Source organism: Gossypium hirsutum, chromosome D07, assembly GCF_007990345.1.
Source record: "Gossypium hirsutum isolate 1008001.06 chromosome D07, Gossypium_hirsutum_v2.1, whole genome shotgun sequence".
NCBI lineage: Eukaryota > Viridiplantae > Streptophyta > Magnoliopsida > Malvales > Malvaceae > Gossypium > Gossypium hirsutum.
In genome coordinates, this window is record NC_053443.1 from 14479237 (window position 1) to 14506111 (window position 26875).

The 26875-nt window shown below is 31.4% G+C and overlaps 1 protein-coding gene across 1 annotated transcript; it reads left to right on the plus strand.

Moving 5' to 3' along the window:
- Positions 1 to 20656: 20656 nt before the first annotated feature.
- Positions 20657 to 22445, plus strand: LOC107954197 (uncharacterized). The gene is made up of 2 exons (XM_016889686.2): positions 20657 to 22104; positions 22188 to 22445. Exon 1 carries the CDS (start codon positions 20951 to 20953, stop codon positions 22100 to 22102), a length of 1152 nt encoding a protein of 383 aa, XP_016745175.1. The 5' UTR covers positions 20657 to 20950; the 3' UTR covers positions 22103 to 22104; positions 22188 to 22445.
- Positions 22446 to 26875: the final 4430 nt, after the last annotated feature.

Consider the following 26875-nt stretch of genomic DNA (forward strand, 5'->3'; position numbering starts at 1 on the left):
AAAGTAATTTTTCACGAGAGAATTCTTTCAAAAAATACCCCAAAACTCATAGAAAAAAGAAAAGGAAAAGTAGAAAAATCCTCCCCAAAAATAAAAATTTCCTCAAAACTCATCAAATCATGGTATGAAATTTTCCTATAAGCATAAAACGAGATATCATCATCCTCATCAAAAACCTCCAATAATGCAACCCTCCGGGATGCACAAGACCTAAATAAAATCAATTCACAAATCAAAAAATGGATTGAGTCTCTCTTAATTACCGTAAGTGGCATTAGCCATAACCCAATACAAAGAGGAAACTCATCTCAAACAAATTGTTGCGGAAGTGACCAAGATTTCAAAAAATAGAGAGATTATTTTACACAAACCAAAATCTCTTAAAAACATTTCAAAAGAGACATCGCTTCAAGAGGTTTTTTCAAAAGAAGTAGCATCTTTATAGACTACTACACAAAAATCCTCACAATATTTTACAAACAAATGGTTTGAAAAAAAATTCACTATGAAGGAAGAATTTTCTGAAAAATTCCACATATTGTTATCAAGGAACTTTTCAAAGGATGACATTTTAAGCCATTGGACTCCCAAAAAACCCAAAAATATATGAAAACATTCTAGTTCAAACTAGATAAATCTTGTTTAAACATTACACAGATCCAAAAGACCCTAACTTCATTACCCATTCGATAGCCCAAATAACTAAAATTCTTAGACCAAGAGATTAGGGTGAAGATCCAAACTCTCCAAAGAAATTATCAACCAAATTTACCACCAAAACAGACCACTGCCCATATTTTACATATTGGACTATCAAACAGCCTGATACAATGCCTTTCTTATCAATAATCAACATATGAGACATTTTTGGCTCATATATTTCAAGTATGACACCCAACTTAAATTCCCAAATTTGTTTCAAGAATGGTGGAACTGGTATGGACCATCTTTTTTTGATATCCTACCAACAAAAATTCAAAATAAATGGCCTAAGTTCTTTGACAAATTCCAGCTAAAACTGGACCAAAAACACATCTATAGAAGAATCCATTTCTTTTCAACATTGTGTATTTCTTAGATTGTTTCCTGGAATTATGCTTATGAACAAGATCCATACATGGGAATCCCATTGTTAGTTCAAACTTTCAAAACAAAATGGTAGGGAAAATTCAATGATAAAAAATATGATTCCAAGTATTTTGATGATTTCTTCAACAAAAACCCAGGATTATGCAAGTCTGCTACCCCCGACCAAACTACTGGAAAGTTTCTTCAGGCTAAATCAATTGCCATTGCATTGTTGGTTCAGGCAAAAACCAAAAAGGAATACACAAAACTTATGGTTGAGATGCTCAGCCATATCAGCTACCTTTGTAATCATCCGAAACTGCTAGAAATTGAAATCTGTGATCCCGTCGAACTTCTCGATATCCAAATTCGTTATGTCACTGAACGAGTCGATTTACGGAAGCTAAATCTTGGCTTTGATGCCAATTTTTGGGGGATCGACCCATATAAGCAAAGAACAAGTAAAATAAAGAAAATTGAATGCATATATTTTACGTGGAAAACTCCTTCGAAGAGGATAAAAATCACAGGCAAAGGAAGCTTCGAATTTTCACTAAATTAGTAAACAAACGTGTAATACCTCAAAAATTACTACAGTAAGAAAGTAGGTATCCTTGATAGTAAAATAAGGAAATAAAGTGAAAAAAGGGAAATTTTGAGTTATGGCAACATTGGGAATTATATTATGACATATTAATTCAAGAAAGGATTAAATCGCAAAAGTGAGAAAAGTTTTGTTGCCCAAGAGTAAATACTCAAAATTTGAGGGATTAAAGTGTAAATATGAAAAATTTGAAGGACCAATAGTGTAAATATTTTAAGGGTGGAATAATCTAGAAACTAAGGAAAATGGATGAATTAGGACCAAATTGAAAAGGTGAAGAATTTTGAGGGACTAAATCACAATTTTACCAAATTAAGTGATGACTCAAGGATGGAATTTTTAAAGATTATAAAGGGCAAAATGGTAAATTAGAAGAGAGAGAAATCTAGAAGAAATGATGATGTTGGAGATATTTTATATTAATTAAATAAATAAATATTAGTTTATTAATATTTTAATTTGATTTTTAAATGATATTTTATTATTTTATTAGTATTTTATTTAGTATATATAAGAAAAGGAAGATGAAGAATCATCCATTCCACCATATTTCCATGCAACTAACGTGAGAAGAGAGGAGAAGAAAGAAAGTTTTGCTTTCTTTACAATTTGGTCCTTCCACCAAAAATTTACCATTTTCACCTAGAAATCAAAAGAATTTCCATAGCTTTCAAGAGAGAAGAATAACAAGGAGACAATGGAGAGCTAGAATATCCAGTTAGATTTAAGAAATAGAAGCTGGAGGAGAGAGAAAATCAAGTTAAAGATTGAAATCAATAGCACAAGGTAAGAACATCAAGATTTCAATATATTTTTAAGTTTGATATTATTGAAAAAGCATGGAAATAATGTTATAGTAGAGTTTTCTTATATAAGTTCTTATGTTCTTGATATATTAGTGAAGAGAAATAAGTGAAAGTGATGGGAAATATTATAGAGAAAGGGAATAAGGGAGTTATACACCTAGTAATCAACATTTTGCATTAAAATAGTTTTGGACAGCAGCAGTAGGTTAACTTTGAAAAATCACCATAAATTTTGGAAATAGAATTAGAGTATGAATAAAATATGGAAATAAATCTTATTGAGTCTAGTTTCTCATAGAAGAAACGGTGTAAGTAATGAAATTGTAAATCATGAGATATAATATATTTTGTGAGACAATGTTAGAATGAATTTGGGTTCCCCTGTTCTGACTTGTAAAAATCATTAAAAATTGTAAAAAAATAATTATGGGTTATAATTTATATGAATAAAATCCTTAATGAGTCTATTTTCAATATAAATAAACGGGAACATCATCCGAATTCTGTACAAAGAGATAATTAATTTTTAGTGAAGAGGGATCGGAACTTTCAAACAGTGAAAGGGAAAACTTTAAAGAATTAATTGTACTTATTGGATAGACCAAAAATTATGAAAATTTTATGGTAAGAATATATGCGAGTCTAGTTTCAGATAAAATTTTCGGATCTCAATTCGGAGTTCTTTAACTTAAGATATAATTAATTTAGTGACTATGACTCAAGTAAACAGCTTGTTATGAGTAAACAAGTTAATAGTGGTATTATGTATATATATCAAGGATGTGGAATGGAGTGGAGGAGGATAAAAATATATATGTGAATATTCAGCTAATATGAGTTTATTTTAAAATAGCTAATTTACATGTTTTAGGTTCAGGGACTAAATTGAATAAAGTAAAATTTTAAGGGTAATTTTGTAAAAATGTCAAAAAGTGACCAAATTGCATGAAATGAATTTTTTTATTATTTAAATTAATAAATTGAATGAAATATTAATTTATATCAAGATTGGATGGAAATTCGAGGAAAATAAAAAATTACCAAAATGTCCCTAAATTTTGGTATTTCTGCAATTTAGCCTGGTAAGTTCATGTAACTTGAATTATATTCTTAGATGATTGAAATATATATATATTGGATTGAGAAATTGATTTGAATTGTGAACATGAGAAATTGTGAATTTAATGAAATGGAAATGAAGCTTTGAATTACATGAGTAAATATCGGGTCTCGTATGCCCTATTTGTTATGAATATAATATTTCGAGGATATGTTGTAAAGAATTATAAAAGCACGTTAAAAATTTAAAAGTTTTAATTCGGATGAAATTTTGTAACTCGGTTTAATACGTATGCAAATGTATGTCTTCTAGTAATGCCTCATACCCTATTCTGGCGTCGAATATGGGTAAGGGGTGTTACAATGTGACATCGCCAGATTCGGTCATAACATTTAGACCGGGTTTGGGTTGTTATAAAACGAAAGTACAATATTGAGAAAATAAACCTAAATATACTAAACGTACAAACCCAAACCCTAAAAAAAGCCCTAACTTGAGGACAAAATTCTCTTCATAGTTACCATGAAACTCTTACCAAAACTCATATGTGACTACATGTTTTTGCCCTCAAAAGAAAAGCCTTATAGTATTACATCTTTAATTGCCTCTTAATTAGCCTATCAAAGCAGGGATCCAAGGCCCCTTTATATAGGTTAAGATTAAAGGTTTAATCATATTAAAATATCCCTAAAGTAATCAAAGTTTAACTGAGAAAAGAAGTTTTGTTTGGAGTCTAAAATGCAGTTGTATAATTTGGAGAAATCATCGTGACGTCTTGACGTCCCATGCATGCTCATAACGAGGTCATTGCCACGTCCGTTTTGGGTTTCATCACAACGTTGCTTGTCTTCACATCATGACGTTGCCTCTGTTTTACCTCTGCTTCGGTAAATTATCGAACGTCTTCCTAAATGCCTGTAAAATGTCTGATAAATGTGAGGCACACCCCACAAATATGGTGGATCTTGCAGATGACTCCACAACAGTGACAATACAAAAAATAAAAGAAATAAAAAAGGGTTTGCAACCTTCAAAGATTCCCACAAAGACAATAGGGAGATGAACATGAGTGATTCCCTACAAAGCAAAGATGGTGATGAATAAACAAGAGGGAGATGAGCAGGAGTGATTCCCTGCAAAGCAAGGCAGAGATGAACAAGAATGATTCACTGTAAAGAAATGACGGAGATGAACAGGATTGATTCTCTACAAAGAATTGACGAAAATGAACTGTAAAGATTCTCTGCAAAGAAGAAACAAAATTGAACAGTAACGATTCTCTGCAAAAATCCTCCCAAAAAAAATATGAAGATATAGTAAAGATTCCCTACAAAAAATTTTGTAATTCAGAGAATATATTCTCTACAATTATAATAATAGTCTTAAAAATAACGATTATGTAATGTTTGTAATAATATAAGGGATCAAATTCCCCAAGAAAGACGTTGTAAAAAGGCAAGAGCCCTCTATAAATAGCTCTCAATGTTACAATGAAAGACACGACTCATAATAAAACTCAAAATAGAACTCAAGAATTATCTTGAGCTAAGTTTCTCCAAAAAGTTTCTTAACTTTCAAAATTTTAGTTTTTGTTTTCAAATTTAAGTTTTCAAAATTTTAAATTAATAAAACAATATACATCTCACATCACAGTTGGGAGATTAAATTAATAAAAGGCTTAAACGCTCATTTGGTTTATAAATTTGGAATCTCCTCTCAACTTGGTACTTATGATTTTTTTCCCCAACTTGATATGGAACTTTTTTCCTTCCATTATTATGATATTTCTTTTTTCCTTCGATTGATAAAAGACATATTCATTATTATCATTCTGTTTTTTTTTTTCAACACAATTTTTTGAGTTTCTTTCTTTGCAAAATATTTCTCTTGTTTATTTTAGAAGTTGTGTTTCTTGTTGAAGCTATGGTAATCTCTTTACTCTTCAATTTACTAGGGTTCAACTTTAGGGGATTGGTTAGAACCATTTGTGAAGCTTGCTGACCCGCAAATCGAAATGAAATGCGTGAACGAACTAAAAAATCAGTTGAATTGATTTTATAATTTTTAAATATTTTTTTTATTTTTAATAATTTATTTGCTTTGAAACAATTGGGTCAATTGTTCTTGAAACCAAATGGTCGGAGTAGTTTGAAATTGGTTCAATCGATTTTTTAACTCGGTTCAACTAGTTCATACCAATTCGTGGCTCAATTGATTTTTTTCCCTCTCACCAGACCGATACCCCTATTAGTTCTCAGTCTGAGTAGTCAATCCAGTCCGGTTCGATTTTGATAACATTGAATTTAGACTTTTTGTTTGTTTTCTTAAAACTATTTTTTTTAATTTTAAAGAGTTTTTTTCATAATTTTTTTATTTTTAAAAATTATATATTTTTTACTTTTTTAAATTTATAATTTCTTTAATTTTTTATGTTTTTATTGAAAATATGAAAAAATAATAATTTGTTAAATTTTTTATGTAGTTTTAAAGGGTAAGGATCAAATTAACAAAAAAATTATAAACGTTAAGGGTTAAAAAATGTTATTTTACATTTAATATTATTAACTTTAACGAAAATTTTTAATAAAAAGGGTAAATTTTTTAAATGAGAAAAAAAGGTTTAATGTTTTAAAATTAAAATATAAAGAATAAATTTTAAATTTAAAAAAATAGAGAAATGTAAACCTTAATATCACAATAATGTCGGCAGCATTCTTACATTCAAAGGGAGCAGTGAAGTAAAGAAAAAAGAAAAAGGAGACGAAAGCAAAGCGTTCAAAAAGAATAAAGGATCGGTTTGGGGTTCTTTTACTTCTCATTTTAGTCAAAGTCAATGCCTTCCTTCACTTTACAATTTCTTTTATATTTTCTACTGCTCTTTTTATACCATTATGTTATTTTATTTCATTAAAATTTCTCTCGAACATGGAAATTTCATTAACTTTTGGATTCATTTTTATTTGGCTAACTTACATGCTTCATCACCCGATTTTGACGACATTAAATTAATTAGTTAATTTAGCTAACATTTTATGTAATATAATAATAATGATTTTTTTGTCCTCCAACTTTATCAAAAAAGTTCTATTTAATTTTTCATCTTTTTAACCCTTAAACTTGTATTTTTTTATCAAAATATCTCAAAATGGACGGAAAAATTAACGTTTGTTAACTTTGTTGACATATCATTCACGTGGCAATCCATTTAATTATTTTTAAAAAAATTAATAATATTAAAAAATATTTCTTTCATAAGTTTTATTCTTTTTAAATAATTTTAATGATTTTTAATTTTAAAAATAATTTTTATATTTTTTTGAATTTTCAAAATTTTTAAAAAAATCAATTAGATATTGACATCTCATACATGTGGCAAACCACGTGTATGTCACATCAACAAAGTAAAAAAATATTACTTTTTTCATCTATTTTGAGGTGATTTAAAAAAACGCAAGTTTAAAGATCAAAAAAAATAAAAAATTAATTTAAAGACTAAAATGACTTTTTGTATAAAGTTAGAAGGTCAAATAAGCCGTCATGCCTATAAAAAAAATTCATTTTAAAAACTTGCATGTGTTTATTTTGAAGTTTATATGTCAAAAAAACTCTTAAAAATGCAAAAAGAAAAAATCAATTAAGCCCCTATATTAAATTCGCATCCAATTAATCCCCTATCGTTAATTAAAACAATCAATTAAGCCCCTTTGTTACTGGTTTCTATCATTGACTACATTGACCATTAAAATAAATTGATAGACCAATCGGAAGGTGACACGTGACAACTTCTGATTTAATCTAATATTTTTCCCATAAAATTGATTAAGAATCATGAAAAAAATTTATAAAATTTTATAAAATTTTATAAAATCGTTAAAAATTAAAATTATTAAAATTGATATAAACTAATAAAATATTTAAAATATTATAAAAATATTTAAAATATTTTTAAAAATTATTAAAAATATATTAAAATTGATATAAAATTATAAAAATTATAAAAAAAACTTGAATTAGATCGGATCAGTCGGTTGGACTAGTTAAACCAAAATCGGTAAAGGTATTAGTCCGGAGAAAGCCATTAGACCGATTGACCTAGGAACCGGATGGTTGAACCAATTCTTTTATTTTTTAATGTTTTATTTAATTGAACTGGACAGACCAATCGAATTGGCAAACCAATGGCTTGACCGGTTTGACCACTAGTCTAGTTCTGAAAACCTTGGTAAGAATATTTCACTGACATATCCTAATAGTTGGATATTGTAATTTTGGTTTGTTAAAAATTATTAAAAAGTATATTTAATGGCTTTCTCCAGACCAATATCCTTCTCGATTTTAGGCTAATCGATCCAACCGATTGATCCGATCCAATTCAAGTTTTTATGATTCTTTTTATAATTTTTATAAGTTTATATCAATTTTAATATTTTTAATAATTTGTGAGGTTTGTCTTGCATTTATCAGACAAGTTGTAAAGCACCTTAGACGAGAATCGACGAGCAATCAAAAAAGGCCAAAACAGACTCGACATCGAGATGAGGAACGTCGGCTCATCTGGACGACATGATGGATGACGTCGTGACGAGGCAAATGGGACATTGCGAAGTCATGACATGTTCTCCTATTTGGTAGTTGCGTTTTAGGCTTCAAGTAGGATTTCCTCTCTAAGTTAGACTCTAATTATTCTAAAGATGTTTTAGTATGATTAGAACTCTAATCTAAGCCTATTTAAAGGGGTCATTGTATCTTTGTTTTGAAAAGTCAATCAAGATGTATTCATAGGATTTTTCTTTAAGGGCGACAAGATGTAGTCGCATATTAATGAGTTTTGTGGTAATTATGGAGAGAATTTTTATACCCCTTTTGTGAGTGCCCTATGAGATTTAGAGTTTTGTTGACCAATTTTCTCTTTTGGATTTTGAGCTTTGTATTCAAGGTTTTAGGTAATGTATAGGTTGTATATTTAGGTTTATTTTTTCCATATTGTACTCTCGTTTGTTTACTCATTTAGTGAAAAGTCGATGCCTCTTTTATCCATGGTTTTTCTCTGTTTGAGGGTTTTTTCCATATTGTACTATCGTTTGTTTACTCATTTAGTGAAAATTCAATGCCTCATTTATCCATGGTTTTTCCCTCTTTGAGGGTTTTTCACGTAAAATATTTTTATTTGTTCTTCTACACTTTTACTATCTCATTATTTATACGAGTCGATCCCCAATAATCTGGTATCAGATCCTGGTCTAGCTTCTGCAAATTGACTCATTGGTGACACAATGATTTTGGATATCGAGAAGTTCGACGGATCACAAATTTCAGTTTCTAACAGTTTCGGATAATTACGGAGGTAACTGATGTGACTGAGGGCAAGGGTGATGATTCATTGCTCTCATAATACATTTGAAGGTTGAGTTGTGTAAGATGTCAAGCATGTGCCTGATTTAGAGAAGAATCTCATCCCTTTTTGTTTTTAAGGACTCGAATGATTTGCAGAGTGTTTAAGGCAAGGTTAGTCGCAGAGAGTTACAGTCAGGTGGAGATAATTGATGTTTTCTCTCCTGTTCGGGTATTACTGGCCCTTGTTGCATTATACAACCTTGATTTGAAGACTATGAGTCTTTTAGTTTCCAAGTTTGAGCACGATTTAGACTTGGTTAACATTAAGCAAAATTCGAGTTAGGCCTGTGACTGGGTATAGAAAAGGTGGTGTGATAAAAACGAGTCAATGTGAATATTTGTGGGATGTGCATCGCATTTATCGAATATGTTGCAGACACTTTAGACGAGAATCAACGAGCAACCGAAAAAAAAGAAACAACAGACTAAAACATCGGGATGAGAAGCACCGACTCATCGAGACGACGCAATGGACGATGCCGTGACGAGGCGAATGAGACGTTGCAACGTCACGACGTGTTCTCTATTTGGCAATCGCATTTTAGACATCAAGTAGGACCTCTTCTCCCAGTTAAACTCTAATTATTTCATGGATATTTTAGTATGATTAGAACTGTAATCTAAGTCTATTTAAATGGGTCATTGTATCCCTTTTTTAAAAAGCCAATCAAATGCCTAAGTGACCGGTAAACAGTCGTAGGCTTTTTCTTTGAGGGCGACAAGATGTAGTCGCATATGAGTTTTAGTGAGAGTTCTGTGGTAATTATGGAGAGAATTTTTATTCCTTGTGAGTGCCCTATGAGATTGAGGGTTTTGCTTACCGGTTTGCTCTTTAGGATTTTGAACTTTGTATTCGGGGTTTTGGGTAACGTACAAGTTGTACATTTAGGCTTGTTTTATTCATATTGTTCTCTTATTTGTTTACTCATTTAGTGAAAAGTCGATACCTCATTTGCTCGTGATTTTTCCCTCTTTGAGGGTTTTTCATGTAAAATATTTGTGTCCGTTCGTTCCTACTTTTACTATCTCATTGTTTATACAGGTTGATCTCCAACAAATTTTTGTAATTTTTTATTATTTTTAAGAATTCTAATATATTTTTATAAAATTTTAACTATTTAAAAAATATATTAATTTTATAATTTTTTGTATAATTTATTACATTTTTAAATATTTTTATAATATTTATAAGTTTTTATATTTTTCATAATTTTTATAAGTTTATATCAATTTTTAATATTTTTTAATAGTTAATAATTTTATAATTTTTTTTATTTTTTATAATTGTTTCTGATTTTTTAATCATTTTTATGAGAAAAATATTAGATTAAACCAGATGTTGCCACATGTCACCATTTGATCGGTTCATCAATTTTATTTTAACGGTCAACATGGTCAATGATGAAAATCGTTAACGAAGAGACTTAATTAATTATTTTAATTAACGGCAGGGATTTAATTAGGTGCGAATTTAATATAGGGGATTAATTAATTTCTTTTTATATTTTCTTAAGGGCTTTTCTTAACATATAAGCATTTATTTGAAAACTAAAATTTAAAATTAATAAAATGGCACCTTATATCTAGTGCCTAAGTTAAAGGCTAAAATATGAAGTTACATTTTTTTTTATAAAAAGTTATAAATTTGAATCTAAATTTTTTAGTTGTTGTAATAGTAATGGTGTTGACCTAAAATTCAATCAATGTTACTATTAAATGAGAAGTTATCATTACATTAATATATATTTAGATGATTCATTAAAATAAATTTAAATTAAATTGACACATGTTTTATAATGCAAAAGTAAAAGGTGACATACAATGGCAGTTCACACCATGGGAGTGCAAAGAACTATTGAAGTAAGGATGATTCACATTATGACAGATGTAGAGAGTCGCTATTCTTAAAGAGCTAAATAGATGGTGAAAGAAAATTTGAGGAGAGTGAAGTATGTTGTCTTCCTTCTCCTCTCTTGACATAGGGGGTATAAGAAAAAAAAAGAGTCGTTTGTGGGCCCATTCATATGGCTTACATGCCATGATAGAGTGCCTCGAAGAGACTAGATGGGTAAGCTATTGGATGTAATGGATTGATAGGTGTTTTCAGTGATATTTTCAACATATATTTTTTTTCAAATTGTGTGGATCTCGAAGATGTGATGTTTAAATTTAAAGGGTGAGGTAGGTTTTAAAAGCTTAGGCTCCAAAGCAACTATGAGAATTATATGGCAATAGTTTACACCAAGTTGTAGGGTTGGAGGTTTTGGGATTGTCTGTCTCATAGAAGAGAAGGATATAACAAAATGATAAATTTGAATAATTTCTATAACTTCTTCAACCTCGTCTCCTTTCACACCATTAATTTTCTATGGAAAAATATTGATCCTACGTTTTCTTTTTGGTCGTTGTTTATCAGCTCAAAAAAATTAAGTGGCTTTAAATTTTATGTTTACATATGTAAAAATGTAATTTGAAAAACACACATAGAAATGCAACTTTAAAAATTACACTTAGATTGCTTATAAAATCTTAAATTAGAAATTTGCAAACAACGAAAATCTAGAGAGAGAAAAAACCCTTGAAAGCAACAAATTTTATTATAGAGTATTTATAGATTTCAATAATGATGGATTTCTTTAAAATGAAGGATTAAGTATGTATATACGTTTGTATGTAATAATTTTATACAACAAAAGGGGACAACGCCTGAAACAATGCGGGAGAGAAGATCATATGGACCCAGCTTGTCGGCAAGATTATAGTTTAGAGAAGATCAGGTGGCCCACATCATCATCAATACATATATTTCTTTTTCAAGCTCTCAATTTATCATGACATGAACAAATTTTGAGAAATCAAGATATAATAACTCGGACGACTAGTTAATTTGTGGTTCAACTTTCAATCAATGTTCATCTCTGTGTCCCATTCAATCATTCTATACTATACCTTACTCCATTTCATTTTCCTTTTATAATAATAAATTTACTCTCTAACACTTATCCTTTTTATTACTTTAGTTTTAGTAAATTTATTTTTTAGTGCAAAACTTTACTAAAATATTAAGATGTATTAATTTACACGACAATTTATGTATACTTCATTATCAAAAATGAAGTCCAGAGGTGAATTTAGAAATTATTTTAGAAGGAGATTAAATTTAATTTTAAATTTTTAGAAATTCTCATTGTATATGCTTATTATTTTTAAAACTTTTAAAGGAATTAGACTGAAATTTTATCATCTTGACGGTCCCAGTGTATTTAACTAATAATTTTAAAATTTTAAAAGGACTAAAATGATATTTTGTCATTTAAGAGAGGGCTTACCTACCCCTTGCACCCTTCATGGCCATTGCTTTTGTGGATAATGTTTTTTTTTAATCATAAACCTTTTTTTGAAATTTGTTGAAAATTCTAATAAAGTCCCAAGGCACTTTGTTCCAATATGTAATGTTATACATTAAATTTATTTTTGTGCAATTTTAAACTTGAAATGTTGATTTCATTCAATTTTTACAAATCACTAACATCATTATCATTATAACATCATTTTACGTCTACATATTGTGTAAACAAATATTTACACACATCCTATATAAAAATAAATTCATGTATTTATTTAAATTTATACACTTGAATCAAAATTAAAATTTCATTTATACATTTGAACCGCAATCAAAATTTCATGTATATAATTGCACTAAATCAAACTTCATATATTAAATTGCATATTGGACTAAAGTTCATTTATAGTTGTTATACCCCCAGCTGTATCAAGACACGTGGCAAGTGAAGAGGACACCCAAACAATAAGACAACTTTCAGTAAGTCGGAAGGTCATCCACAAGCCTCCTTTCCAAGAAGACCATTCGGACAAGCGCATACCATCCATCATCTAGATCCCTAAGCTTCATCGGGAACATGAAGTTTTTGGTCACCAAATACCACGTGGGCTTAACCACTCCATACCATCAAGTTAGAATAAATGATAGGATCTGTCCCATCAAAGGCATCCACTCCATGTGTTCCATAATGATGGTTTAATGACAGATTCAACACATTAACATCATCTTACATAAAAACTTCGCCTATAAATACCCTCAGGAATGATGAAGAAATGATCAACTCTAAAAGATACCAAGCCTACATTTTGCTAACTCATCTTTAGCCCTCAAGCTTTCATACTATCTTTATTTTCACTCTTTATAACCTCCGGCTCTCCACCCTGAATAGGTGAACTTGTAACATCCCAAATTTTTAGTTTAAAATTCATAAAATTATTTCAAGAATGAGCTATTGGCTTAATGGTTAAGGGGAAATAAGGAGATAGAGTAATTGACTTAAAGACCCGAGTTTGAATCCCTTCTTAAGTAAATAAATTAATTTTGCTATTTTTGCTCCCAGTCCCTTAGTGTGTCGTCTAACATAGTGTCTAACCCTTGGTTTAAATACAAATTTTATCAGAGAAATTAGCTATTTATAACAACCCATTTTCAGTGAAATCGGAACAGTGGTTTCAGGACTACAAAACCGAATCTGAAAAGAAAATTCTTTTAAATATTATTTTATGGTTTGGATTATGATAGGAATATCATATAAACATTCTGTTAAGAAAATTTTACCGATTACATGTTTAATTATAGAAAGGACCGAATTGCATAAAATGTAAAAGTTAAGTTCTAGTAGCTAAAAGGATTAAATTGCTATAGAATTCAAAATTTGAGGTCCTTCTATAGAAATTAGACCATTAAATGGAGTTAGTAGATATTTATGATGATTCATCCATGGAAAATTAGAAAAAGAAAAGGACTAAATTGGAAATTGAATTAATTAAATATGGAATAAGCTAATATCATATTATTTTATCATCTTCCCCAAATTAAAATACATGGAAACCCTAGCTAAGAGAAAGTGAGTTGAAGTAAGTTATTTTGGCTCAATTAGGTATGAATTCGTGTCCTATTTTTAGTAATTTTTATATTCCCAAGATCGTAATAACCTAATCTATCTATTTTGGAGATCAATTTGCAAAGTTATCAAAGTATAAAATTTTTTTCATGGATGAGTATGTTGAAATTTTGAAACTCATGGTAGAAAATGATAGGTTATTGATAGATAAACAACTTCTGTAAAGGATATTTTCATGAAATTGTGATTTTAGGACTAAATTGAAAAGATGTAAAATTCATGAAAAAATTTTTAATTTTGTGAAATGCATGGACTGTAAATGTTATATGAAAATTTTGGTTAGGCTTGGAATAAGGATTAAATTACATGAATTTCATTTTTCGAGCTTAGGGGTGAAATTGGAATTAATCAAAAGTATAGGGGAAAAATGGTACTTTTACCTAAGATGTAAATTGGATTGAAATGAGTATAAAATTGTATAAAATTGAGTTAATTTACTCGTATAGATCCAGAAAGACAAAATACGGAGCTAGATCGAGGTAAAGAAAAAGTAACGGATTAGTAGATTACAACTCACGAACATTGTCGAGGTAAGTTTGTGTAACTTAATTGTGTAATTATATGTTCGAATTAATTTGAATGATTTGTATGTGAATTATGTATTGGGCATGTATATGAAATATGATCATATATCTGAAAAATACCCGATAAATGTTAAATCCCGTTTGAATGAATGAAATTCGATTGGATACAGGGTTCTGTTTCCCGAAAAGATAGTGGTCCTGCATATGCTACGGATATACCATAACTCTAAAGATTGGGGATGTGTTTAAGTGTTAATGTAGGTGGTAGACAAGATTAGGTGAGAAATAGGGCTTAGAAATGGTCTTATTTTGTCCATACGGGCAGAGGCATGGGCGTGTGTCTCAACCGTATGTGACATACGGCCTAGTACATGGGCGTGTGACATGGTCGTGTGTCACACACAGCCTAGTACATGGACGAGTGGCATGGCCATGTGTCCCCTGCATCTTAAAATTTCAAATAGAATGCTCAGAATTTATCACACGGCCTGGCACACGGGCGTGTGGCTTGACCGTGTGACTCATGTACCTAAAAGAATTACAAGTCAGAGAGTTATACAAGCTGGGGACACGGCCATGTGCTCAACTTCAAACGCCACACGGCCTGAGACACGGGTGTGTCAATTGGTCGTGTGAGCCACACAGCTTGGCCACAAGGGTGTGTGTCCTCTGTAACTTAGAAAAAATTTTGAGATTTTGTGAAAAATTCTCTGAGTTTTCAATTTAGTCTCAACTTGTTTCTAATGTATGTTTTGGGACTCGATGGCTCATATAAGGGACGATATGATAAATTTATGACTAATTTCTGATATGAATGTAAAGTAATATGAAATATTTAAGTCTGATCAGTAAACCCTAGTAATGCTCCTAAACTATATTCCGACGATGGATATGGGTTAGGGGTGTTACATTCTTCCCTTTTTTTTCTACCTAGTCGTCCCTCTCCTCTCCTCTCTCTCCCTCTTCTATTTTTTTCTTATTCTTTCTTCCTCCTTGTGTCGTCCCAAGCATAGATTTTTTCCACCATTGTTGGGCTACCTCATATTCCTATTATTTTGGTTCCCTAAAACCTTCATTGAGCCGTCTATATCAACCTCTTTTTACTACCATTAAACTTTTATTTTTGCCCCTTTTCTCCACTCGTGGTGATGCTAGTTTGTCCCCTCTTTTCCATCTTTTTTCTTTCTCTTTACTTGTAGATTTTGTTGTTTTTACAGCCTTTTATTTTTGTTTCCAGCCTCTACAAATCGTCTCAATTGCTACCAAAAATCCAATTTTGTGCCACCCCAAATCAGCTTACTCTTGCCACCGGTTGTGGTGCCACCCCCTTGGTGTTTATTTATGGACTGTTGTATTTTTTTTATTTTTTCACGCATTTATAGTAGCATTTTCTTTGGTTCTTCTTTGTTTAAAACAACCCCTAGCCTTTCAAATTAAAGGCGTATCCGATCTAGCTCATCTGACATCTCAGATCTACTTAACAAGAAGTGTAAGTGCGGTTTTAGGCAGGCTATTATGTCGCATTAGTTTTGTTACATTTTTTGGTTGGGCGAATGTTCTAAGACCTTTAATTAATCATTAGTTACTTATTTGAAGTGTTATTTTAATTGTAAGTGTTGATCGGAACGTCCCAGATCAGCAGCGAAGTCAGATCTCATTCGCACTCTCGTTTCGTATTAGATCAGTGGTCATCTAAGGCTTAAGTTCGAAAGTACGAATTTTACGGTTTAGTGTTATGGTTTGCGAATTAAGGTGCAAGTCTTTCCTTATGTCTAATTATCTTAAAAATTATTTAATACGTATTTAAATGCTAAATTTTCTTGTTGGGTTTGACTTGGCTGAATGGTATAAGTGCCAATAAGTAGGATGCCAAGCCAGGTACATAATCAATTAGAAAGCCCGAATTTTAAAGGCTCTGTTTAAGTGTGATGAAATTGAGTATGGACTACATGAAATGTATGACTTGTGTTATGCATTAGTTGATGGTATGATTGATATGTTATGACTCTAATTTCTTAATCTATGATGAAATTGTGCATTGAATGCATGTATAGCATGTTAGATTTTGAAACATCGATTGAGATGCATGTTTATGCCATGATCGATATTGACTGTATGGAAACCATGTGAGCATGCCATTGTTACCATTAATTGAAAGTATACAAAGCATACATCGACACTAAATATTGACATGCATGTTAAGTATGCCATTGTACTGAATCAGCTATTGAAAGCATGACGTGCTTACCGATTGTATGACATATTGCATTTGCATAGGGTGGGTATTTGTGGTTGACGGAGAGGTTTCGTGGAGTACCAACGGCATTTAAAGTCTGCAATATTGTTGTTAGTGCACTGCACCAGAATACCGAGGAGATTGGGCAATTTAATCGCATTACTAACAGCGTGTCTGCATTATTAGTGGCTTGCGCACGCTATTGGCAGTTCAATTGTATTATCATTATTTGTGGCTTGTCCACACTACTGTCAGCTCATTTGCACTTATACTGGCAGTTTATTGCATTACTGTTACTGATGGTTTATCCATAACAAACTTCGAGTTGCACTATTTGGTGTTCGGTAGACGAATTTTGGGGAACTCATGGTTTGTAGTGGATGGTTGGGTAGGAACCTTTTGCATTGCATCATACACATGACATGTTCATACATTGATTAGTTAAGCCATGTACAATTTTGAAATGACACTATTGAATCTTATTCGTTATGATTGATTGTACGATTATACCTTATATTGACTCACATTGAGCTTTCATAAGCTCACCCCTTGAGTCTAAAACTTCTTAGGTAATGCTCGAGACTAGGACCAGACCCGACATCAAACTATTTTATTGATATCGAATTATTTTTTATAATTTTTCACTGGTTTTGGATTGTAAAATTATTATTTGGACTATGGTTTGGTGGTTTTTGGTTTGGGATTTTTATGCATGCATTATTCACTCAAGTAATTTGAATTTAATAACCAGTAATTGCATGTTACTCGACCTAAAGTAAAATCCGACATACTTACAAATTTTCGTTGTATTAGAACAAAATGGGTTTTTTCATAAATAAAAACGACAACTCAATTGTTTTTCAAAAATGTTGCAATCGATTAATAAGACAGACTCTATGTAAAGTGGGCCTAATTAATGAATGTTTTAACGTACATCAAGTTCAAAAGTGGCGATTTTCCTAAAGATAGATTGATTAGGGTTTTCGTAAGTAAAATGAACTACTTATCCATTTCGGTGGCTAATGTAGCTTTCATGATTTGACCACAGCGTCAAAGCCAAGTTAGGGAGGTTACAGAACTAGCCTCCACATTAATCTTCATTCTCTCATCATATCTCCTCCTTGTTGTATCACTGTATCAACAATAGTTTTGATCTTTATCTCTATTTTTTTTATTAAGTACATGTGAACTACCACATTAGTTACCATGTTAGTACAATTAAAATTTTAATGGCCTAATTAATTTTTCCAACTAAAAATTGAAGGTTGAGAATCAAATTGATTTGAAAAATTAAAATTAGGATCAAAATGATAAAAATGTAAATGTTAATAGTTAAATTTATCATTATACATTTAAGTTATATATGAAAGCTATTAATAAATCAAAATTCATATAAATAAATAAGTTTTAATTAAAACTAGTATGATTCCCACCCATGCTTAGTGGGGTTAAATATTTATTTTCTTTGTTAATTATAGAGTAAAAATTTAAAGGTTGCAATATGCTCTAAGTTTTTGTACCATTAATATATTTGGAATTTAGTTTTCATACTTTTTTATTTTCAGAAATTTAGTCTCTCTATTTTTTCAAGTTAAAAAATGTAGGTGTGCTTGTTAGCACTATTAAAATTCATTTGTTAAATTTCTAGGTGTGAAAATTTGAAATTAAAAAGAAAATCACTTGGCAACATAATAGACTTGAATTTTATAGAGAATTTTAACAGTGTTAACAAGTCTTAAAAAATTCACATCAACATTGTAATTGAAATAAAGTATTTAGATAACTAATGACATTATAAGAGTTAAAATATCATATTATTTTAAAATTGAAGTATAAATCTCAGAAAATAAAAAAAGAATAAAATGAAATAGAATGTACATGTGTGAAGTAAGTAGTATCGTAAAATCTAGATGCTAGAGCCATAGACCTTAATAGCCTTCCGTTGTAGGTTGTTGACTATGGTAAAGTATATGTGAAGGACAAAACATGTCGATTTCCTATCCCAACAAAGTAGCATATATAAAACGTTTTGCGACGGAGAAACCAATTTGCTTGGTTTTACAACAAAGGATATATTTTGGGCATTAATATTATTTATTCAAAATGTGTAAGTGAGAATTTTATTTCTCAAAATATACTTTTTAGGACTCATGTTTTGTTAAATTAACACATAAATATTGATACTCAAAGATGTTAAGTTTCAGGGTAGAAAATTGACTAACATAATAGTGATAATAATTTGGGTTGGATCCCAAACAACTTCATATCACACTCTCAATTATAAAAGAAATTAGTAAACACTCTATAAAATTTTCATAATAAATAAATCTCAAGTTAGAATGCTTTAATGGGTATATACTAAAGGAAAATATGAAAAAGTAATGTTTGTAATCTACTCTAAAGCTTCTCTCCTCTTAAAACATTGCTTCTTCGCTTTTTCCACCTCTCTTTGGAAGTCGCTTAAACTCAATTTAATTACCCACAAAAACAGAACCAGTATTGGTTTGATTTGGGTATCTTAAATCCTGAGATTTATTTACATCCAATTTGGTTGCTTTTTTTGTAAAGATTAAAATAGCTCTCTGGCAGGTTGTAATGGCAAGTGCCCCATTCAGCTTAGTCACGAAAAAGACTCAAGGAGGACTTAGACAAAATCATGTGGTGAAGACTATGATATTCGAAGTCGAATATATTCAAGAATAAATCCTGAAACAGATAAAAGTAATGATAGCTTTGGATTCTAAGGAGGGCTTCTGCAATTCAGATGAATAATTTTATGAATGAGAAAACTTGCAGTTGAAGCCCCTTTCTAATAATTTAGTAAAATAAGTCAAGAACATTTAACTTAGAAAAAAGAAATGGTCGGCCACTTGAAATGGGGAACATGCACGTGTGTAACCACGTCCACAAGATATTTATATATAATTTCTCCTCTTCATTTTGATTAAGTTTTAATTTCCAATTTAATTTACCTGAATTTGTCAATTAATCAGGCCCAACAAAATTATGGCTTCCCACAAGGTTAAAATTTCGGTAACACTATATACGCATACTTTTTCTTTTCTGCCATGTTAATCTGAAATGTCTATAAAATTTAATTTCCTTTAAACAATTTGCTAGTTATTTTATACTATACCAAACAACGAATTAATTCTTATACATCAACATGAGGTGCCTCCTAAAATACAAAATATTTCTTTTATGCTCTTTTATAATTTATAAAAATTTAAATTAATTTACATTTTGCCCCTCAAAATGATAAATATTTGATTTAATCATTTAAAAATTATAAAATATAGGTCATTGAAATGATGAAATTATATCTTTACTACCATAAAAAAAATATACATCTTAATTACACCCCCACAAAATTTAGCTTCACATATCACTGCAACCATGCTAGTTTTTAACAATACAATGTAATTAATTTTTTATCAATAAAAACCAATTTATAAAATCAACAAAAGGTTAAGTTTTACCGCCCAACTAGAGAAGAATAAAATTTCTTATAGCGTGCCACGGATCTTTAATAATTTAGCTTATATAAAAAGAATAAAGAGCTATATATGTTAACATTGATTTCTTATACTTAAATATAATAATAATACTTCACCATAATAATAAATCTTAGGGTTTTCTGTTCATAATTATAAAAAATGGAAAGAAAGATCGAAAAGTGACAAGATGGGGATTCACTGCCACTTTGGGTTAAAGGTGGTAACTAAATTAGCTTCCACCCTAACACTATTATTAAATTTATGTTTCAATTCAATTATTAATTTATTAGCATTTTTCGATAAAATTTATCAATTTCACATGTTATTTAAGCTGTCTTCATATTAAGTGAAATATTTTAAAAAACACTAAACACTTTGATAAAAACTATGGACGATGATGATTAAATTAAAATTTTTAAATAAAAAACTAAAATTATAAACAAAACATTGGAAGAGCAATAATGTCATCTAAAAACCGACAAGTAAGGATATGATATGAAATGAATGGGATGTTATAAAGGAATTAGAGAGGGAAATGGAGATGGGAATGTGCAACTGTGAAGTTGCGTTACAACTACTCCTAAAACTTTATTCTTCCATTCCATGCCCCCACTCTTACACACACTGCAATCATCTTCCCCTTTCCATGCTTCCTTTCCTTTCTCTCTCGTCTCTCCATCGTAATTCACTGCTTGATGCCCTCTTAAAACTATAACCACAGCCTAATTAACTTCATTCTGAAAAAATAAAAATAAAGCTTTTTCTTTTTGTCAAGCTCTGTCTCTGTATCAATGGCAAAACCCAAATTTGGGTCATTCTTCAACAAGTTCCTATCTCTCTTCATCCTTCTTCTTCACCTTGGTTGCTTCATTTTCACTGCCAAAGACCACCAAAAACCACCCAAGAAACGCAAACATTCGCCGCTTTCTCCTTCCTCTCCTTCTCATAAACCCCACGCCAATAAATCTCTTTCTTCAACTTGGTCTTATCTCAAACGCATTTTTACTTCTTCTAAAGCCAATTGCAGAAACACCATCCCAACACACCCTAGAGCCGCCCCCACTCCTGCGTTAACCTCTGCTAGAAACTCCCAACAATCCCTTGTCTCTATGGTTATTCCTCCCGAAACTCATTTATCTGAGACCTCTCTTCCTCCACCTCATCCGGAATCCGACATCTCTTCCGACAACCCCTTCTCCCCTCTGCGTAATGATATCTTCCCCTGCACTGCTTGCGGTGAGGTTTTCCAAAAACCCCATTTTCTTGAGCAACACCAGGCCACCAAACACGCCGTCTCCCAACTCCTTGATGGTGATTCAGGGAAGAACATAGTCCGGATCATTTTCAAAACAGGTTGGACCGACAAAGTTAGGAACCCTGAAATCCATCGTATTTTGAAGATCCATAACAGCCCAAAGATTCTAGCGAGGTTCGAAGAATACAGGGAGCTTGTGAAAGTGAAAGCTGCTAGGAATGGTGCCGTAGTAGGGAGACGAGACGAGAGGTGCATAGCCGATGGGAACGAGCTGTTGAGATTTTACTGTTCAACATTCATGTGTGATCTGGGACTTAATGGGAGTTCCGGCATTTGCAGCCAGCAGTATTGCAGCGTCTGTGGGATAATCAAGTCTGGCTTTTCACCAAAGATGGACGGAATCTCCACGCTATCAACGAGCTGGAGAGCACACATGGCGGTCCCTGAGGATGTAGAGGAAGAGTTCAAGTTCATGAACGTGAAACGGGCCATGCTTGTCTGCCGGGTGGTAGCGGGTAGGGTGGGGTCAGAAGGGGATGAAACAAACAAGGAGGATGGCGGATTTGATTCGGTGATAGGGAGGGGAGGGGGGAATATGGCACATCATACCAAGGTTGATGAAGAAGAGCTGCTGGTTTTCAATCCAAGGGCTGTCCTGCCTTGCTTTGTGATTGTGTACACTGTTTGAGTGTAAGTAATCTGATTTTCCTTTTTAATCTCATTTAATCACTTGGGGGGGCAGTGAATGGGTTCATGGTGTTTTTGTTTGACAGGTTTTTGCATATCTGCCCTTATGACCCCAATAGAAACAAACGGGTTTGCTGCTAAAATTAACCATATGATGGAGATTGCTGTGATGCTATAATAGAATATGCCTGCTTGGTTAATTAGGATAAACGTGTGTTTAGAGAATGTGAGATTGTAAATCTTGTGTTTGGATCAAATTAGTAGCCTTTCTTTCTGTATTTATGTAAAAGTCAGTTTTGTACTATGATGTTAGATCTAATTTCAAGTTCATCATACTTATTATAGCCACCGTGAAATAAGAGTAGTTGCTAGCTGTTGTTTTCTATATTGCAGCAGAAGTTGTTAGTAAGGAGTACAATCTTTTTGTGGGTCCTACATATAGCACAGTGCTGCTATATGTTAAGCGAAACACTAATCAATCAGTACCTCTGGAACTGGACCCCTACCGATGATTGCCGCCAACTTAAGTTACTGAGGCCTGGAAAGTTGAAGAAGACTGTCTTTTTTTTTTTAACAACACTGCACCCCCTTATTTCTGTTTTCTTTTTCACGGGCAAAATATTTAAAAAAAGCTAATTTTTTTTAAATTTATTGAAATGGACCAGGAATTTTATTATTTACTGGAATAGACTATTTTTCCCTAAATTGCGTCCACATCAGCGCGATGTCAGGGGACGTGTCAGCAAATTGCGTCCATGTCAGCACAGTTTACTGACGTGGCAGCAAATCGCGTCAACGTCAGCGCGCTTTGTGTCCACGTCAGCAAAGCGCGCTGACGTGGACGCGATTTTCTGCCACGTAGTGCGCCCCTGTGGATGCGATTTCGCCGTGTTTTCCTGGTTAGGATTTTTAGGATTTTTAGGGTTTTTAGAGAAAAAAATAAATAAATAAGGGATTAGGGTTTAGGGTTTCATAATTAAATTAATTAAAATTTATTCAAAATTGGATTACGTTTCGTGTTTATGGGTTTTTAAGATAAAATCAAAGTAGGATGATTTATCAGAAGGATTTTTGAAGTCGCGCCCATGTGTACGCGCTTTTGCTACAGTAGGTCCTGGAAAAATAATTTCGAGTTGACGTTTCTGAGAAAATAGTTTAAAAAACGCTTCAAGCAGGATGCTTTATGAGAAGAATGTGTGAAATCGCGCCCTCGTGGATGCGCTTTTGCTACAGTTGGTCTTGGAAGAAATAATTTCGAGTTGACGTTTGTAAGAAAATAGTTAAAAAAACGCTTCAAGCAGGATGCTTTATGAGAAGAATTTGTGAAATCGCGCCCACGTGGACGCGTTTTTGCTACAGTAGGTCTTGAAAAAAATAATTTCGAGTTGACGTTTTTGAGCAAATAGTATAAAACAACGCTGCAAGCAGGATGCTATTTGAGAAGAATTTGTGAAATCGCGCCCTCGTGGACGCGCTTTTGCTACAGTAGGTCCTGGAAAAATAATTTCGACTTGACGTTTCTGAGCAAATAGTATAAAATCGCTTCTAGCAGGATGCTTTATGAGAAGAATTTGTGAAATCGCGCTCATGTGGACGCGCTTTTGCTACAGTAACATGTTTGGGCTGAGGCTATAAATGAGGCAAAAAAATGTTCTCAGAATGCATAAGTCACCGCAGAAACAATTTAGAGAGGCTAAGAAGGTTAGAGTTTCAAATATGAGTGAACGTATTAGTGTTGTTATTTACTACGATGGTGAGGTTTGCCACACCGAGAATGGTGTTGTTTTTTTGTCGAAGAATACGGTACGACTGGTTTTTAACCAGAATATAGATTTGACAGAACTTCGTAAAAGAATTAGGCGTAAAATTTTCGGAACGACGCCAATGAAAGCTCTGTCTATTACGTATCGATTTTGTTCTTCTGTTGATCCGGATAATTCCAATATCCGATCTACAGACTTTTATAACAAATAATAAATTAATAATTATCTAAAAATGTATAAATAAAAAATTCTTAAATAATATTTAAAAATTAAATTTAACGCTTACCATTTTCATTTGTTCCACCGATATGTGCTGCTTATCAAGACGAGTCAATTCTCCGGCCATTGCTGAAATCGTACAAATTTTTACGATTTAAAAAAATTTTAAAAATATTTTTTTTAAAATTATTTAAAAATAGGGATTTAAGAGGAAATTGTGAGCAAATTGAGATTAGATATGGATTTGAGAGAAATTTAGAAGGAATTTGAGAGCAAATTGAGAGGAAATTTAGAGGAAATTGAGAGGAAATTTGAGAGAGGAGTTGTTTGTGAAAAAAAAGGGTGGGGGTATTTATAGTTTCTTTTTGGACCGTTGGAGGGGGGAAGGGTCAAAAAAATGACTGTTGCACTGTTCACGCGTAGGGCAAATCGCGTCCCCAAAAGCGCGCTACAAGTCAGCAAATTGCGTCCACGTCAGCGCGCTTTACTGACGTGGACACAAACCGTGCTTACGTGGACGTGGTTTGCTGACGTGGACGAGTTTGCTGACTCGTCCCCTGACATCGCGCTGACATGAACACGATTTAGGGGAAAATGACCCATTTGGTAAATAATAAAATACCGGACCTATTTCGGTAAATTTTAAAAAAAATTGGCTTTTAATGGTAAATTGTCCCTTTTTCACCGCCTTAGTATCTAACAACTATTGTTTTTAGGTACAACCCTACTTTTTCACTTATAGGCAAAACGGAGATTGTATTGGACCCTCAAATAGGAGAGGTATAGTTTTTGAAAAATTTATGCTCAGTTTTTTATTTTAGGGTTGTTTCCCGGCTTCAAAGAGATTTCAAAGAGATTTCAACGAGTTCATGAAATTTGGGGAGTGTCTTGTCGTCAAGGAAATGTTGAGCACTTAGCCACCGTGAATTTATTGAGCTCTACACAAATTTGAGAGACAAGTTCCAAAAATAAAACTAAGTATAAACACCTCAAGCTCAATTCATCCACCGTTTGAGGGTCTAAGATTGACTTGCTCTCAACAAGGTTTGGGGTAATACCGTTTGGTATTTATCATTATATTTATAATTTTGTAATATTTTATGTATCATTAATTTTAACCATTTATATTAATTACTTAAAAGGTATTTCAAATTTATATTTCATATATAATTATACTAAATTAAGCATAATATATCATTTGGTACCTAAATTTGACATTTTTTTAGGTACTTGTGCTTTTTTGTCTAATCTAGTATTTGTATTTGACGAAAGTTATATATTTTGGTATCCAAAAGTAACCATGTTAACTTTTTTAGTGTTTAATTTCGGTTTTTAGGGTTGATTTGATGAAAGTTAATTGCTAATATTATTAGATTTGAGATTTTCTTGATTTTGTTAATAGAATAAATTTAGTATTAATTGTGAATTTGTCAAATTTGTTAGTTCGATGGATATCATTTACTTTGGGTTTTAGGGTTGAATTGATGAAAGTTAATTGTTAATATATTAGCTATTTATAAATTTTTATCAAATCAACTTTAAAACTCGAATTAAACATTAAAAATTAAGATTGTTACCTTTAGGCACTAAAATATATAACTTTTGTCAAATACATGTATCATATTCGACCAAAAATAACATGGATACTACATTAGAAAAAAGTGGCAACTTATGTACTAAATTATGTATTAAACCTTTAAATTAACTAATTCTTTTTCCAACTTCTTTATTTGGGAATTAAAATATTTGAAATTCAAGATTTTGAATTAATTCAAATTCATTGCATGAATAATTAAAATTTAGATTTTTATTTCAACTAATTCTAAGCTTTAAATATATATATATATATATTTAAATTTAATTATGTAGAGGATTTTGAACATTGTTATTTGAGCCAAATTAGACCAACCGACTAGTCGGATTGGAAACTGGGCAAGGTACCGTTTGACCCGAAAATTAGTACGAACCAATTGATTGAGTGGATGAATTGGTCGAATCATTTTTTTTAATTTTTTAATAATTCATTTAATAGAATTGGACGAACTAGACCGATCGAACTGGTCAAATCAATCATATCAATCAAACCAATCTTACTAGTTCGATTATGAAAAACTTCAATTTTTAATTAAAAAAATACCTTTTCCACTACGTTATGTTATGAACAATTTATGATAAGGTTGGTTGTTTTTGTATATTCTTTGAAAGAGATCATTTTTTAAATTATGCATTTTCCGACAAAATGTAACTTTCTATTGTAATATTTTTATAAATTTTTTTGGTTAAAATATTAAAAAGAACTCTCAGCTTTTTCATATTATTTATACATTTCATTTATTCTTTGTGTGCACCTAAATAAAATGTTATAATTTGATTTGTACTTAAATAAGTGGACTTATTTAGGTATAAATTAAAAGTCAGGGGTTTATAAATTAAAATTGTGGAAGTTATGGTATCAATGAAATTTTTGAATATTTATACTGTATTAAATTAAATGTATGAAGCTTCATCATTGTTTTCAGAACCTTATCAGGCCGACCGGTTAGAATGATTGGATCGAGAATTGATCGGTGTACTAGTCCGGAATAAAGGGTCAGATTAGTTGACTTGTGAATCAGTCGAACTGGTTGAACCAATTTTACCTATTTTTAAATATTTTTTATTTTTAATAATTGATTCAATCGGACTGGTTGAACCAAGAACAAATGATTTGACCAATTCACCTACTAGTTCAATTCTGAAAACCTTAAATTTTGTTGATGATATATTATAAGTAAAATTAATTAATTATTGTT

Bases quoted from the DNA above. Each gene is read 5' to 3' on its own strand.
- LOC107954197 (XM_016889686.2), top strand. From the start codon at position 20,951: ATGGCAAAACCCAAATTTGGGTCATTCTTCAACAAGTTCCTATCTCTC.